The sequence below is a fragment of the Meles meles genome, chromosome 15, assembly GCF_922984935.1.
Source record: "Meles meles chromosome 15, mMelMel3.1 paternal haplotype, whole genome shotgun sequence".
In the NCBI taxonomy this organism is placed as follows: domain Eukaryota; kingdom Metazoa; phylum Chordata; class Mammalia; order Carnivora; family Mustelidae; genus Meles; species Meles meles.
The window spans coordinates 38,698,002-38,711,107 of record NC_060080.1 but is presented as its reverse complement, the minus strand read 5'-3'; the positions used below and the strand labels follow the sequence as shown (position 1 = coordinate 38,711,107).

At 43.8% G+C, this 13,106-nt stretch overlaps 1 protein-coding gene across 1 annotated transcript in view; it reads left to right on the top strand.

The window, feature by feature from the left end:
• RPIA (ribose 5-phosphate isomerase A) overlaps positions 1-12,855 on the top strand; it is a 42,284-nt gene extending 29,429 nt beyond the window's left edge. Inside the window, exons 5-9 of the mRNA XM_045979915.1 lie at positions 1,841-1,905; positions 3,087-3,155; positions 3,878-4,019; positions 5,748-5,847; positions 11,966-12,855. Of these exons, the coding sequence (XP_045835871.1) occupies positions 1,841-1,905; positions 3,087-3,155; positions 3,878-4,019; positions 5,748-5,847; positions 11,966-12,063 (474 nt within the window). The 3' untranslated portion in view covers positions 12,064-12,855. The remainder of the gene's footprint in view (positions 1-1,840; positions 1,906-3,086; positions 3,156-3,877; positions 4,020-5,747; positions 5,848-11,965) is intronic.
• Positions 12,856-13,106: the final 251 nt, after the last annotated feature.

Here is a 13,106-nt window from a genome sequence, read left to right as displayed (position 1 = left end):
AACTCCTGTGGTATACTTGTATAGAAGTAGAAGAGTGAGCCAGCCCATGGAGCTTGCCACCTAAGTGGAGATGAGAAGTAATTGTCTGAGGCAGCCATGGACATTTGAAAACAGATTACGGTGACATGTTATGGCAAAGATAGCTGAACAGCTGAAAGACTGGAGGGGATGAGGGTGAGCAGCGTACTCCAGCTGGCATAGACGGAGCCCTTCCTGTAGCCATGTGTTATGCTGCGTGCTAGGTCTGCGGTCAGCCACTTAATCTCCAGTAGTCTTGAGGACGTATACCATCATCATCCCATTTTACAGGTGTGAAACAGACACAGAGGGCAAGCCATTTGCCAAAGCCATGCTCCCAGTAACTGGTAGAGCCTGAATATGAATTCAGATGCCTCTGGGGCTGGAGCAGTGCTGCTTAGAAGGGTTTTTGGGGGGAGAGGTAAAGTTGGAGCAGAGCTGTGAAGGGAGGCTGGCCAGGCCAGGAGAGAGCATTCCAGAGAAGGTACTAACCTGGTCCACTCACCTGTGTCGTCCTGGAACATGTGGGCCTCAGAGGGGTGAGTTAGAACCATGGGAGGGGCTTGTTGGGGGATTTCTGTGGGCAGAGCCAGAGCAGAGTGAGTCAGTGCTGAGCACTGGAAGGAGCGTGGTTTGGGCTGAAGGTGGGCCTGGAACTCACACAAAGAAGGTTGCAGCCTTCCAGGCCGCAGAGAGTTGCCGTGGCATCCATAGCCTGGCCTTGGGGTTAGTGCGGGAGGAGGGAAGCAGTGCAGGCTGTCTCTTCAGACAAACGGTAGGATCCGTGAAAGGATGGAAGCACAGAGAAGCCGAAGCTTGGTACACTTTATTTACACCTGTGCCATGTCAAACAACTTGAACTGATTTGTGCCCTGAGGTTTTTTTCATACTGCTGTTTTCAATAGCCATACTTAAGGCTCCCACATTGTCCATGCAGAGTCCCAGTGTCCTTGATTTTTGGATCTTGAAAGATGCATGAACCCAGTTGCTCCTGACTGCTCTTGGGTTGGTGGTAGAATTTTCTAACAGTGGGAGTGGGCGAGCCCAGACAGATGCTTTGGGGGGTCATAGTGGGGGTGCCTCAGTTACTTTCCAATTGCAGATCACATCACATGTGTGTCAGCTTTATAACTCTTCATTGGGTTTTCTCTGTCTGCTCAGAACTCCTTTTTGGGCCCCTTGGTGGCTCAGTCATTAAGTGTCTGCCTTAGGCTCAGGTCATGATCCCAGGGTCCTGGGATTGAGCCCCGCATCGGGCTCCCTGCTCGGCAGGAGGCCTGCTTCTCCCTCTCCCCCTGCTTGTGTTTTCTCTCTCTCTCTCTCGCTGTCTCTCTGTCAAATAAATAAAATCTTTAAAAAAACAAACAAAAACTGCCTTTCTTTTTGCCATATTAGTATGGAGACTTCTGAATCAGTTTTTCTTAGCCTTTTTTCTGTTGCACTCCCCTCAGTGAAATTTTAATACCATAGATGTACTGTGTATCTTTTCTGTACTTGGGGGTGATGTCACCCACATCGGGATTGTGTACTCAATAATTCTAGCTCCTCCACAGAGAAGCCTATCAGTGAGAAAAGGGAGTGTAATGTTATGGGTAAGAGCTGGACCCAGGTGTGGTTTCCAGACTCCATATTTCTTTCCCGGTGACCTTAGTGGAATAGCTTAACCTCTCAGAGCCTGTTTTTTTTTACTGCTTAAATGGGAATAACTATACCTAGCTAATAGGGCTGCTAAGCATCTGATGAGTCATTACATGTTCAAGCTTTACACAGAGGTCTTAATAGTTTCTGTACCTTTCCTCCCCCTCCCCCAACTCCAACACAGATTGACCTTGCAATCGATGGTGCTGATGAAGTAGATGCCGATCTCAATCTCATCAAGGGCGGTGGGTGAGTGTCATGGGAACTTTCTTGGTAAAGACTACTGCTGGTTAATCCTCAGCAAAGCAGAGTGGAAGGCAGAATAAACAAATGGCCACTGTGCCCTATGTGAGCTTGTCTTTCTACTAGGAAGTAGATAGCCGGTAGCTGTAGAGCCAGCTTGGCATTTCTAGTCGTGAGTAGCAGTCTGCTGACCGGGAACCTGGGCCTCTTTGTTGAGGTTACTCATCTTAATGGATTCTCTGTATCTGCATCCCTCTGCTGATTCAAAATTTAAAACCTGTGTGACTCAGACCAAATACATTGTTGGGGCGGGTGTATTAGGTCTGTGGGCATTCGTGTGTGATCTTTGCCTTAAAGCTGCTCTTACCCTCTGTGAGCAGTTGTTACATATTCATTCATTCATTCGGAGAACATTGTGTATTTCTTAAATGTTGATTGGTGGATAGGGAATGGTGAGTTGAAGAGAGTAAAGTCCTGCTTTGTTGGTTCTCATAATCCAGCAGACTGTAACAATACAATATATGTTTGAATGTCATCATGTGCCCCATCTGTCAAATAGTGGACAGGACAGGTTGTTCAAGGCTTGTCCTCCTGTTATAGACCCTTCCATTCATGCCATGCTCAGTTGACCTTTCCCTGAACATAGATGCATCTTCGATAGGCGTGTACCTGGCCTTACTGGGAACCATTTTTCCTAGACTCCGGCTCATGTTTTCATAGTCCATTGACTAGAAGCAAAGCGTCTTGGCTCAGGCTACCTTAACAAAATGCTGTAGACTGGGTGGCTTCAGCAGCAGTTTCTCAGTGGTTCTGGAGACTCCTGGCTCCAGTTGGCTGCCTCGTCATTGTGCCCTCAGGGTGGAAAGAGAGCAAGTGAGCTCTCTGGTGTCTTTTCTTCTAAGGACACTGATCCTGTCAGACCAGGGACCCCCTTACAACTGCATTTAACCATAATTACTTCCTCAGAGGCCTCATCTTCCAAGAGCACATTGGGAGTTAGGGCTTTGATACAAAGTTTGGGAGGGACGCAGTTCAGTCCATTGCACAGCATGGTGGAACTGGGGATTTCCTTTAAGAAGTACAAATTAAATTTCTCATTAAGTGGATTTGGGTTTACTGTCTCTGACCTTAGTTTTCAAATTGAGTTTGTGTCCTGCCTGTGTTCATTTGCCTCTTCCTTTCCCCAGAGGCTGCCTCACCCAGGAGAAAATTGTGGCTGGATATGCCAGCCGCTTCATCGTGATCGCTGACTTCAGGTACAGTGTTGAGTGTCCTGAGCTGTCCATTGGGGAGGTAGAGCAGACCCCAGCCTCATCCCTGTTTTATAGAGGAGGAAATAGAGAAAGGGAGGGGCTGTCTGACTTTCTGAGACTGATGGCTAGGACTGAGAGCAGTGTCTCGGAGGATTTTGTTCTGTTCTGCTGCAGGTACTACATACTGCTATGTTATGTGTCTATTGGCAGGAGGAGGAGACAGCTTGTCAGTCTGGTGACAAGAGCATGTCCTCATATATCCCTCATTTGATCCTTGGAGGGAGCTGCAGAGGAAGGACAGGCCCTGCCCACGGGCAGTGACTCAGCATGTCCTGCTTCCTCTGGGCTCACACATGACCTGTGTTGTGCGTGGTCTTTGACCAGGCTCTCAGATCCTTCTTCAAGGAGTCTGGTAGAAGGCACTTGTGCTGAGCCTGTGAATTAAAAAAAAATTTGTTTTTACTTACGAGATATTACAGTTGTAGAAAGAACATAAATAATAAACACCTGTATACCCACAAGCCAGTCATACCCAGGTTTAACATTTTTGTTGTATTTACTTCAAATACCTTATTTCTTAAATAGTAAAACATAGCGAAAATGTTTGAAGCCCTGTGTGTTTGTCCCTGTTCTCTGCCCTTGCCTGCTTGTGATGTCTGAATTTGGTGTTTATCTATATGTACCATTGAGCTTATTTATTGTATTTTTTTTGACTTTCTTCCCAGGAAAGATTCAAAGAACCTTGGGGATCAGTGGCACAAAGGAATCCCCATTGAGGTCATCCCAATGGCCTATGTCCCAGTGAGCCGAGCTGTGACCCAGAAGTTTGGGGGCGTGATTGAACTTCGAATGGCCGTCAACAAGGCAGTAAGTGGCCAGGGAGGTTTCTCAAGGGAGGTCCAGGTTCTCCGTGTAGTGTCCTCCTCTTTGCCTCAGTAGGGTCCTCTGTTACGTAGCCTGGGTAGTCAGCTTTTATTTATTTATTTTTAATCAGGTTATTGGTTCATTTTTAGAGTACTAGCTTTATTAGTTTCTTTTTTTTCCCAAAGATTTTATTATTTATTTATTTGACGGAGATCACAAGTAGGCAGACAGGCAGGCAGAGAGAGAGGAAGAGAAGCAGGCTCCCCGCCGAGCTAGAGAGCCTGACGAGGGGCTCGATCCCAGGACCCCAGGATCACAACCTGAGCTGAAGGCAGAGGCTTTAACCTGAGCCACCCAGGTGCCCCAGCTTTATTAGTTTCTATATTCAAACTCATGTAGCTATTACTATACTTAATGTAGCGCATGTTCTCTGTAGACATGGCGGGGGATTGATCCTTTCTCTGGGTCCCTTGGCGTCTGGACTGGCAGGCTTCAGAGCAGCTAAAAATGGGCTTAGGGAAGTGCCCTGGGGCAGGAAGTTTTCCAGGTTCCATGGTATAATTTCCCTTTTCTCCTCTTACTTCATTCTTTTATTGAATGGGATAAGAAGTAGAATTTCCTGGGGGATGTGAACCCTTCCTTAGGAATACATTCCAGAAACTTAGTGGAAATGTTTTCTTCAGCATTTTTTCCCCTCCTACACTTAAATAAACAAACTAGCAAAAGCAATAATCTAAAAACCAAGTGTAATTTTAGATAAAACTGTATAACAAGTTTGGAAGATACAGAAGACAAAACAAATGATCTATAACTCTACCCTGATACATTTTTATATTGATGTGTTTTGTTTTTTTTCCTGGTGTTTCTCTGATGTTTGAAACATCAGTTCTAATCCTTGTGGTTGTACAGAACTCTGAGTCTGGTCCCCTCTGTAGCTGAAAAGCCTGGAGACTGTTGGAGGGGGAGGTTCCCTCTCGAGACCGCGGTGACTCCATATGAGAGCCCCAGCATCCTGCCTTCCTGGGTCCCTTCACTGAACTCCCACCCCGTCGCCTTCAGCCTGTGGGCACGGCCTAGTTTCCTTACCTGTGACTGTAGTGTTCTGTCAACATTCGTGGTCCCAAATGCCTTCTCCTGCTCTAGGAATTTTGGATTAATTATCTAAAACTACCCCCTGCCTTTTTTTCTTTTTGGACCCCAGAACACATCTCTGCTTCCTCTTTTGGTGGGAGGGTCTGCTCAGTGACGGGTACAGTAGCACTGCCTTGTTCTGCGTTATTGGGCACCCAGTGAGAGGCGGTGAGACTGTTGCACCCCGTGGATAGTTGGCATCTGTTGCTATCGTTTTTCATTCGAACAGCAGCTAAGAACTGTCGAACCCTTCCTGTGAGTCCTCACTGTGGTGAATGCTTACCCATATGGTTTATATGCAAGCTGCCTTTCAAGTATGAATCCTTACCCCTTCATGGAGTTGAGGAATCTGAAGCTCACAGGGGTTAATGGCTCCTCTGAGCCTCCTCTGTATGCATGTGGCTTCAAGACTCAAATTCTGACGCCAAAGCTCCTGCTCATTACTTCTTCATGGCACTGCCTTCTAGAAAGCATGAGGCAGGGGTACTGGCTAGAGTGGGTCAATTAAGATACTTGTCTTTGGTGTCCCCTTCACCTTCCTGCCCCTCTCTGCCTGCCTGTATCTACATCCTCTGTAAATGTGGAAAATTTACCTTCTAGGGTCCTGTGGTGACGGATAATGGGAATTTTATCCTGGACTGGAAGTTTGATCGGGTGCACAAATGGAGTGAAGTGAACACAGCTATCAAAATGATCCCAGGTGATGTGAGTGGGGTTCGTTGAGTGTAGACACCCAAGCACCTTGTAACTGTCCCCTGCCTCTGACCATAGGAGGCATGATGGGTGTGGGTTTTATAAAACTTGGTTGGAAAGAAAAATTTCCTTTGTACCTTGCTTGAAGTTTCTGACATTGTGTCTTTGCTTCCCGCATCGTTTCCCTCCCACCCCCATAGTTACTGCTTACCTAGCGGGCTTGTTGGTTATGCATTTCACAAGTCACTTCATTTGGGATAGGCCTGGAGCTGATGGAGTGTCAGAGGGGTTGCCTTGAAAAAGCTCACCCTCTCTGCATAGAGCCTTCCCTTCCAGAAACTTGACTTGGCTCTTTCATTTTTGTGGGCTCTCTTCTTGAGTAGTGGGGAAAAATGACTCCATTCGCCCATACTCATCAGGTACGTGCCATAGGTGCTGCCCTACAGGTGCTGCCCCACATGTTAACAGGGAAAGCTCCCACCCTAGAGCATGGAAGCAGTCTCAGGGAGAGTTCATGCGTAGAGCCATGCCTACAGAGAAGATGGAGTGTGCTGAATTTGCCAAGAGTCTACAGGGCACTTAGGTTGCTTTCTTTGGGGAATGTGGGAAAATTCATGGAGGAGAGGTGGCTTTTGACCTGTACCTTAGCACAGTGTAATCTAGACACTGACTAAATGTTAAAAATGTCTCGTTTGATTCTCCAGTTGGATGAGATAGTTAGAGAGCAACGACTTGCCCAAGGGCTATGTTGCCAAGAGGGGAGCGCTGAGTTGTCTGCCTCTAGACCTTGAACCTTCAGTCCTTCGGGTGCCAGGTTGAGGAGGGGTGGTGGTATGGATAAACTATTTTTTTTTTAATTTTTTAAAAAAATTTATTTATTTGACAGAGAGATCACAAGTAGGCGGAGAGGCAGGCAGAGAGAGAGGAGGAAGCAGGCTCCCAGCTGAGCAGAGAGCCCGATGCGGGGCTCGATCCCAGGACCCTGAGACCATGACCTGAGCCGAAGGCAGAGGCTTTAACCCACTGAGCCACCCAGGCGCCCCGGGGTGGTGGTATGGCATGAACAACTGGGGTAGGAGAGCCTCTAATGCATGTAGCAGGGATCTGGGGCCATGGGTAAGGCTTGTGGGCAGTGTGGAGGTGAGTTATGCATCCAGACCAGAGGGAAGTACTGAAAGCCCATACCAGAGGGTCAGATGGAAGAAGCAGTTGTGAGAGACATCAGTCTTATGGTATTGAGAGACCAAGATTCTGACTGGGAAGATTCCATGGCATAGAATATTCTTGGGCACAGAGCTGACTGACTGGCTAATGGGGCAGGTAAGGTCAGTTGAGCAGATTGTAGTGGCTGAGAGTAGGTCCAGGAGCAGACTGCCTGGGTGAGGTTCCTGACCCAGCCTCAGTCTGTCAGTGTGAACGTTGTGCAGTTAGTTAACGTCTCCGTGACTCACTTTCTTCCTCTGTAAAAGAAGCTAATACTAGTGCCTACTTCATAGGATCGTTGGATTAAATGAGTTAACATGATGCCTAGCGCAAAAAGGAGTGTTTGTTGAATGAATAAATCCCTAGGAAGAAAGGATAGTATTGTTTGTTGAATGAATAAATCCCTGGGAAGAAAGGCTAGTATTGTCACCATTAATTAAATATGCTAGATTGTAAGTTATCTGTGCTATTTGGGAATAAAAAAGGTGTGACTATATGCCCTGTAATAAGGAGCTAATTCTTCTAGCCTTCCTTTGGTCTGCTGTTTTAGTCTTTGACTGACAGTCTCATAGCAGAAGCTTTAAGCAAAAAAGAGGAGTTGAATTATGCTCTTTGTCTTATTTAGTGTTCTCACTTAATGGAAGAAGTAATGAACCAAGAGGGCAAGAAGAAGAGAAGATGTAGAGGTCACTCTTAGCAAAATGGGAGCATTTCCCGTGATGATAATGCAGATAAACCCAGAGGATTGTATAGGAAGCAGCCCAGTTAAGTTGACATGTAAAATTAACCATCATAGTTGTTAAATATTATAATTTTAGACAATGCTGAATTTGATCATTGAAATTTTATTACAGACAGTACATGCATCTGTATTCATGAGAAATACGTGTCTCTTTTCCTTTCCTATAATATCTATTTTTTGTATTAGGGTAATATTGACCTCCTTCAATTTTCTGGAAGCATTTGTGTAAAAATAGGCATCATTTCTTCTTTAGGACTGTAATAAAATTCACCAGTGAAACCTTAAAAAAAAAAAAAAAAAAGGCAGCTCATCAGTGTGGGCGCCGTTCCTCTGTAGGTGGATTTCTTGCAGTGCCCACTAGGTAGCTCTGTTGCTCCTGCTTAGACCTTCTTGGCTTTTTGAGACACTGAGCAGTCCCTCATGAGGAAGTTTCACCTATATTTGCCCTCTGCCTCAGTAAGTGGAAGCTACAGCCTAGAGAAGTTCAGAATCTCAGGAATTTAAACCAAAGAAAATGAAAAAAGAAAGGGTAAATGTTAAATCATGCTAACCAGAAGCATCGGTGTGGTTCATTGCCTCTCCCGTTTTCTCTCTTCTTTCTCTGATTTGGTCTGTTACGGTACTGCTGGGCCAAAATCCAAGGAAGGGAAGAATAATCTGTCTGTCCCTGTCGCCCTGTCCTTGCCCCACATACATTTATGTATGTGAGGACACTTAGAGGACAGCTGGACTGGTGCCTGGCTGGTCACTCTTTCCCTTGGATGTTCCATTGGGTTCCACCCAGAGCACAGGGTCATGGATTCTGGGCCCCATGCTCACAGTGAGTCACCTCTGCCCTTTCCACTACTGGTGGTGGTCAGTAACCTACAGAGGGGGTGCTCTAAGATCAGACCTTCAGCTCTTGCCTTTCATCTCTTCTCTTTTTCTGAAGCCTTTTCTGAACCTGGTTTGACTTCCCTTGGATCAGGGGGAGCTGTCACCTTGTATTACAGAACTGTTGGAAAGGATGAGTCTTTCGTGGCCTCTGTGCTTCCTTTGGGAAACTGCAGTGACGTGCTGGGGACTTAGTTTCAGCAGCTCCTTTCTCTGCTTCATGGCTTTCCCTCAGTGATAGATGATTGTATTTCTTTATATATTGGGAGCCATCTTCTGACGTTTCAATTAAAAAAAAATTTTTTTTAAGATTTTATTTATTTGTGAGTGAGTGAGCATGAGAGAGAGATCACGAGCAGAAGGGAGGGGTAGAAGGAGAAGAAGACAAGACTCCAGCTGAGCAGGGATCCTGATGCAGACTCGATCCCAGGGCCCTGGGATCATGACCTGAGCAGATGCTCAACCGACTGAGCCACCCAGGCATCCCTTAAAATTCTTTTTAATTGACATTGTTCAGTATTATAAGCGTAAAGGGCGAAAAGTCTCTTCTTCCCCCCCGCCCCACCTTTCCCCCTGTCAGATGGTGCTAAGTTGTCCTGCATTGATCGCACCAGTTTACCCCTCTACTAACAATTTTCCCTACACACTAATCCATCAGACTTGTTTTCCTGATAGTTGAACAGTATTATCTCATTGTGGTATTGTGTATATATAAATATTTTCAGTAAATGTTGCTTACAGTTGTGGTAAATTCGCATCACTAGATAGTATTCCATCATATCTATGTGTCTGAAGAAAAATGTTTGTACAGCCATCTACTCCTGCTGGGCATTGATGTGTTGCCAGTTTTTAGCTGTTGGGAAAAGTGCTGCTATGAACATTCTTGCATATGTGTCTTTTGATGACCATATGTGTGCCTGCCGGTGGCATATATACCTAGGAGTAGAATTGCTGGATTGTTCAGTATGAATTTGTTCAGCTTTAGAAGATGTACTAACGGATGTTTTTCAAGGTGGTTTTGCCAGTGTGTATTCCTACTATCTGAGTGGGAGTGTCTTTGCATTCTAGTCAGATTTCATTATGTGTTCATTCTGGTGAGTGTGTAGTGGTATCTTGTCATTTTCATTTGCATTCTCTTTTCACTAATTAGTCTGAGCACCATTTCTAATGTTTATTGGCCATTTTACATGGCCTCTTTTGTAAAGTACCTTTTTTTGGGTCCATTTTTCTGCTAGGTTGTCTGTCTTACTGATTTGGAGAATTTTTTTACATATTTTGATGCAAGTCTTCTGTTGGATTTATGCATTGCAAATGTCTTCTTAACACTCTGTGAGGGAAAGTTCTAAGGCCAATCGTATGATTGAGGTTAACTAGGTGCGCAAATTGCCAAAGCAGTCTTGAGAAAGAAGAACAAGGCTGACGGTAACACAGTCCCAGATTTCAAGATACGCAACAAAGTTGCAATAATCAAACCAGGATGGTACTGTCACAAAAGTGGGCACATTAATCAGTGGAACAGAAAAGAAAGTTTAGAAATAAACTCATAAATCTATGGTCAATTAACCTATGACAAAGAAGGCAAGAATATACAATGGGGAAAAGACAGTCCTTTCAAAAATGGTGTTGGAACGACTGGACAGCTACATGCAAAAGAATGAAACTGGACCACTTTTCTTACACCACACAAAAGTAAACTCAAAATGGGTTAAATGTGAGACCTGAAGCCATGAAACTCCTGAAAGGAAATAGGACATTGGCTTCAGCAACATTTTTTCCTGGATCTTTCTCCCCAGGCAAGGGAAAGAAAAGCAAAAATAAACTACTGGGACTGTATTAAACTGAAAAGCTTTTGCACAGTGAAGGAAATCATCAACAAAGTGAAAAAGCAGCCTGCTGAATGGGAGAGCATATCTGCAAATGAATGTATAAAGAACTTTCACAACTCAACACAAAAAACTAATAACATAATTAAAAACTGGGCAGAGGACCTCTATAAACATTTTTTCCAGAGAAGACATAACGATGGCTAATAATCACAAGCTGGTGAGCATCACTAATCAGCAGGGAAATGCAAATTTAAAACCACAAAGAGATACCACCTTATACCTGTCAGAATGACTAGAATAAAAAAGATAAGAAATAACAATTGTTAAAAAAAGAACCCAAAAAGAAATGTTGGTGAGAATGTGAAGAAAAGAGAACCCTTATGCTCTGTTGGTGGGAAGAGAAATTGGTGTAACTACTGTGGAAAACCATATGGAGGTTCCTCAAAAGATTAAAAAGTATTATATGATCCAGTAATTCCACTGTTGGGTATTTACCCAAAGGAAATGAAAACAGTAATTTGAAAAGATGTATGCACCTTTGTTTATTGGAGCATTATTTGTAGTAACCAAGATGGGGAGCAGCATAAGTGTCTGTTGACAGATGAATGGATAAAGATTTGGTACATATGTGCAATGGGGATTTTACTCAGCCATCAAAAAGAATGAGATCAAGCCATTTTTCAGCAATGTGGATGGACCTAGAGGGTCTTATGCTAAGTGAAGTAAGTCATGGAAAGACAAATACTGTATAATTTCACTTACATGTGGGATCTATAAAATAAGACAAATGAACAAACAAAACAACCAGAAACAGACTGTTGTTTGCCAGAGGGGAGGGCCGGGGGGGAGGATAGGCAAAATAGGGTGAAGGGGTTTGGGAGGTCTAAACTTACAGTTATAAAATAAGTACATCATGGAGATGAAAAGTACAGAATAGGAAATAGTAATATTGTAATAACTTTATATGGTGACAGATGGAAACTGCACTTACCATGGTGAATATTGTGTAATGTACAGAATTATTGAATCACTATACTCCATACCTGAAACTTAATCTAACATTATCTGTCAACTATACTTCAATTTAAAGAAAAAAGGAAAATAACTAGGAGTGGGGGTTACTTAGAATAGTTATGGAGTCTCTGAAGAGATGACCTGTCATCTGATATCTGAAGGCAGAAGAACCATCTCCTTGGACGTGCTCTAAGATGTAGTCCAGCAAGCAGAAGGGCATGAGCAAAGGCCCTGAGGCAGGAAAAAAGTTGGCACATTTGGGTATAGTAGAAAGCCAAGAAGGCAGGGAAGAAAGGGATTGTAGGAAGAAATAAAAATAATCTGAATCTCTCTTCATTGTTCTGAGAGAGGAAGGACTTCAGACCTGTCATTTGTCCAGTACTGCTCATAGTAGTTGCATATGATCCTTGACTCTCTGGCGTTGGGAAGCTGAAACTTAATGCTATTTTCTATCCTTTATCCTGCAGGTGTGGTGGACACAGGCCTTTTCATTAACATGGCTGAGAGAGTCTACTTCGGGATGCAGGACGGCTCTGTGAACATGAGGGAGAAGCCTTTCTGTTGACCCAGCAGGAGCAGAGTGTGTTCACCTTGGTGGACATGCCTCTCCAGGAGCCTTTGCCTTAATGTATCTGTGCCAGAGGGAGAGCTGGTGGGGAGGGGGGTTTGGGGGGTTAACTCCAGTCTTCTGAAGTATTGTTATTTAATATCTTTTTAAAAAGAGAATTATAAACATATATATTTTTACTATTAAAAATACTCAGTTTTTTTTATTAAAGTAGAACTTGATTTCATGTTTTATATGAAACATTTACCAAAAAAAAAAAAAAGGAAAGGGACTATCTTTTAAACTTTTAACTTGAGTCTGCTGGTTAAGCTTCTGAATATTGGGTTTGCTGAGAAATTGATGAAAACTTTTCTTTAAACTGGTAAAAATGAAGGACCCAGCCAGCAGTGATTCCCTGATGCCTTACTGGAAATGTTAGAGTTTACTTTTCTACCACACTGTTTTGTCGTTAGTTTTTGTTGTGATCACGCACAATCCTCAGATACATATTTTAAGATGAGGTTTACAAAAGTCTGGCGAGTGGAGCAGTGTGGTGTATAGTGACTCAGAGTGTAAACTGTCAGGGAGAAGACGGGGTTCTTCCAGACCCCTGTCGTGGGAAGCAGTTGGCCAGAAACACTTGCCAGTACTGCCAAAGCACTGCTGTGAAATGTGAAACACTTTCAAATAATTGTTCTTGCTGTTAATATTTTTCCTGTTCCTTTGTTACGACTTGCATGGTTCATTGTCAGAAGTTGTCATTTCCTTCTATCGTTTGAGAGTTGAAATAAAACAGTATGGTGCCGTTTTGACTCTGAGTCTTTACTGTTTGCAGTAGTTTGGCAGTAAAATAGGGATCAGTTTTGTACACCAGTTTACACTGGATCACTGACAAGGAGTGGAACTTACTCGAGAAATCTTGAGCCAAAAACTAGGTAAATATTTCCTTTATTTTTGGGCAGGCTTAACATCAGTTTTATTCCAGAGACTTTTGTCAAACAAGACGTATTTTCTTTGTTAACGGAAGATAACTCAGCTGAACAAAAGGCACCAGTTATCCC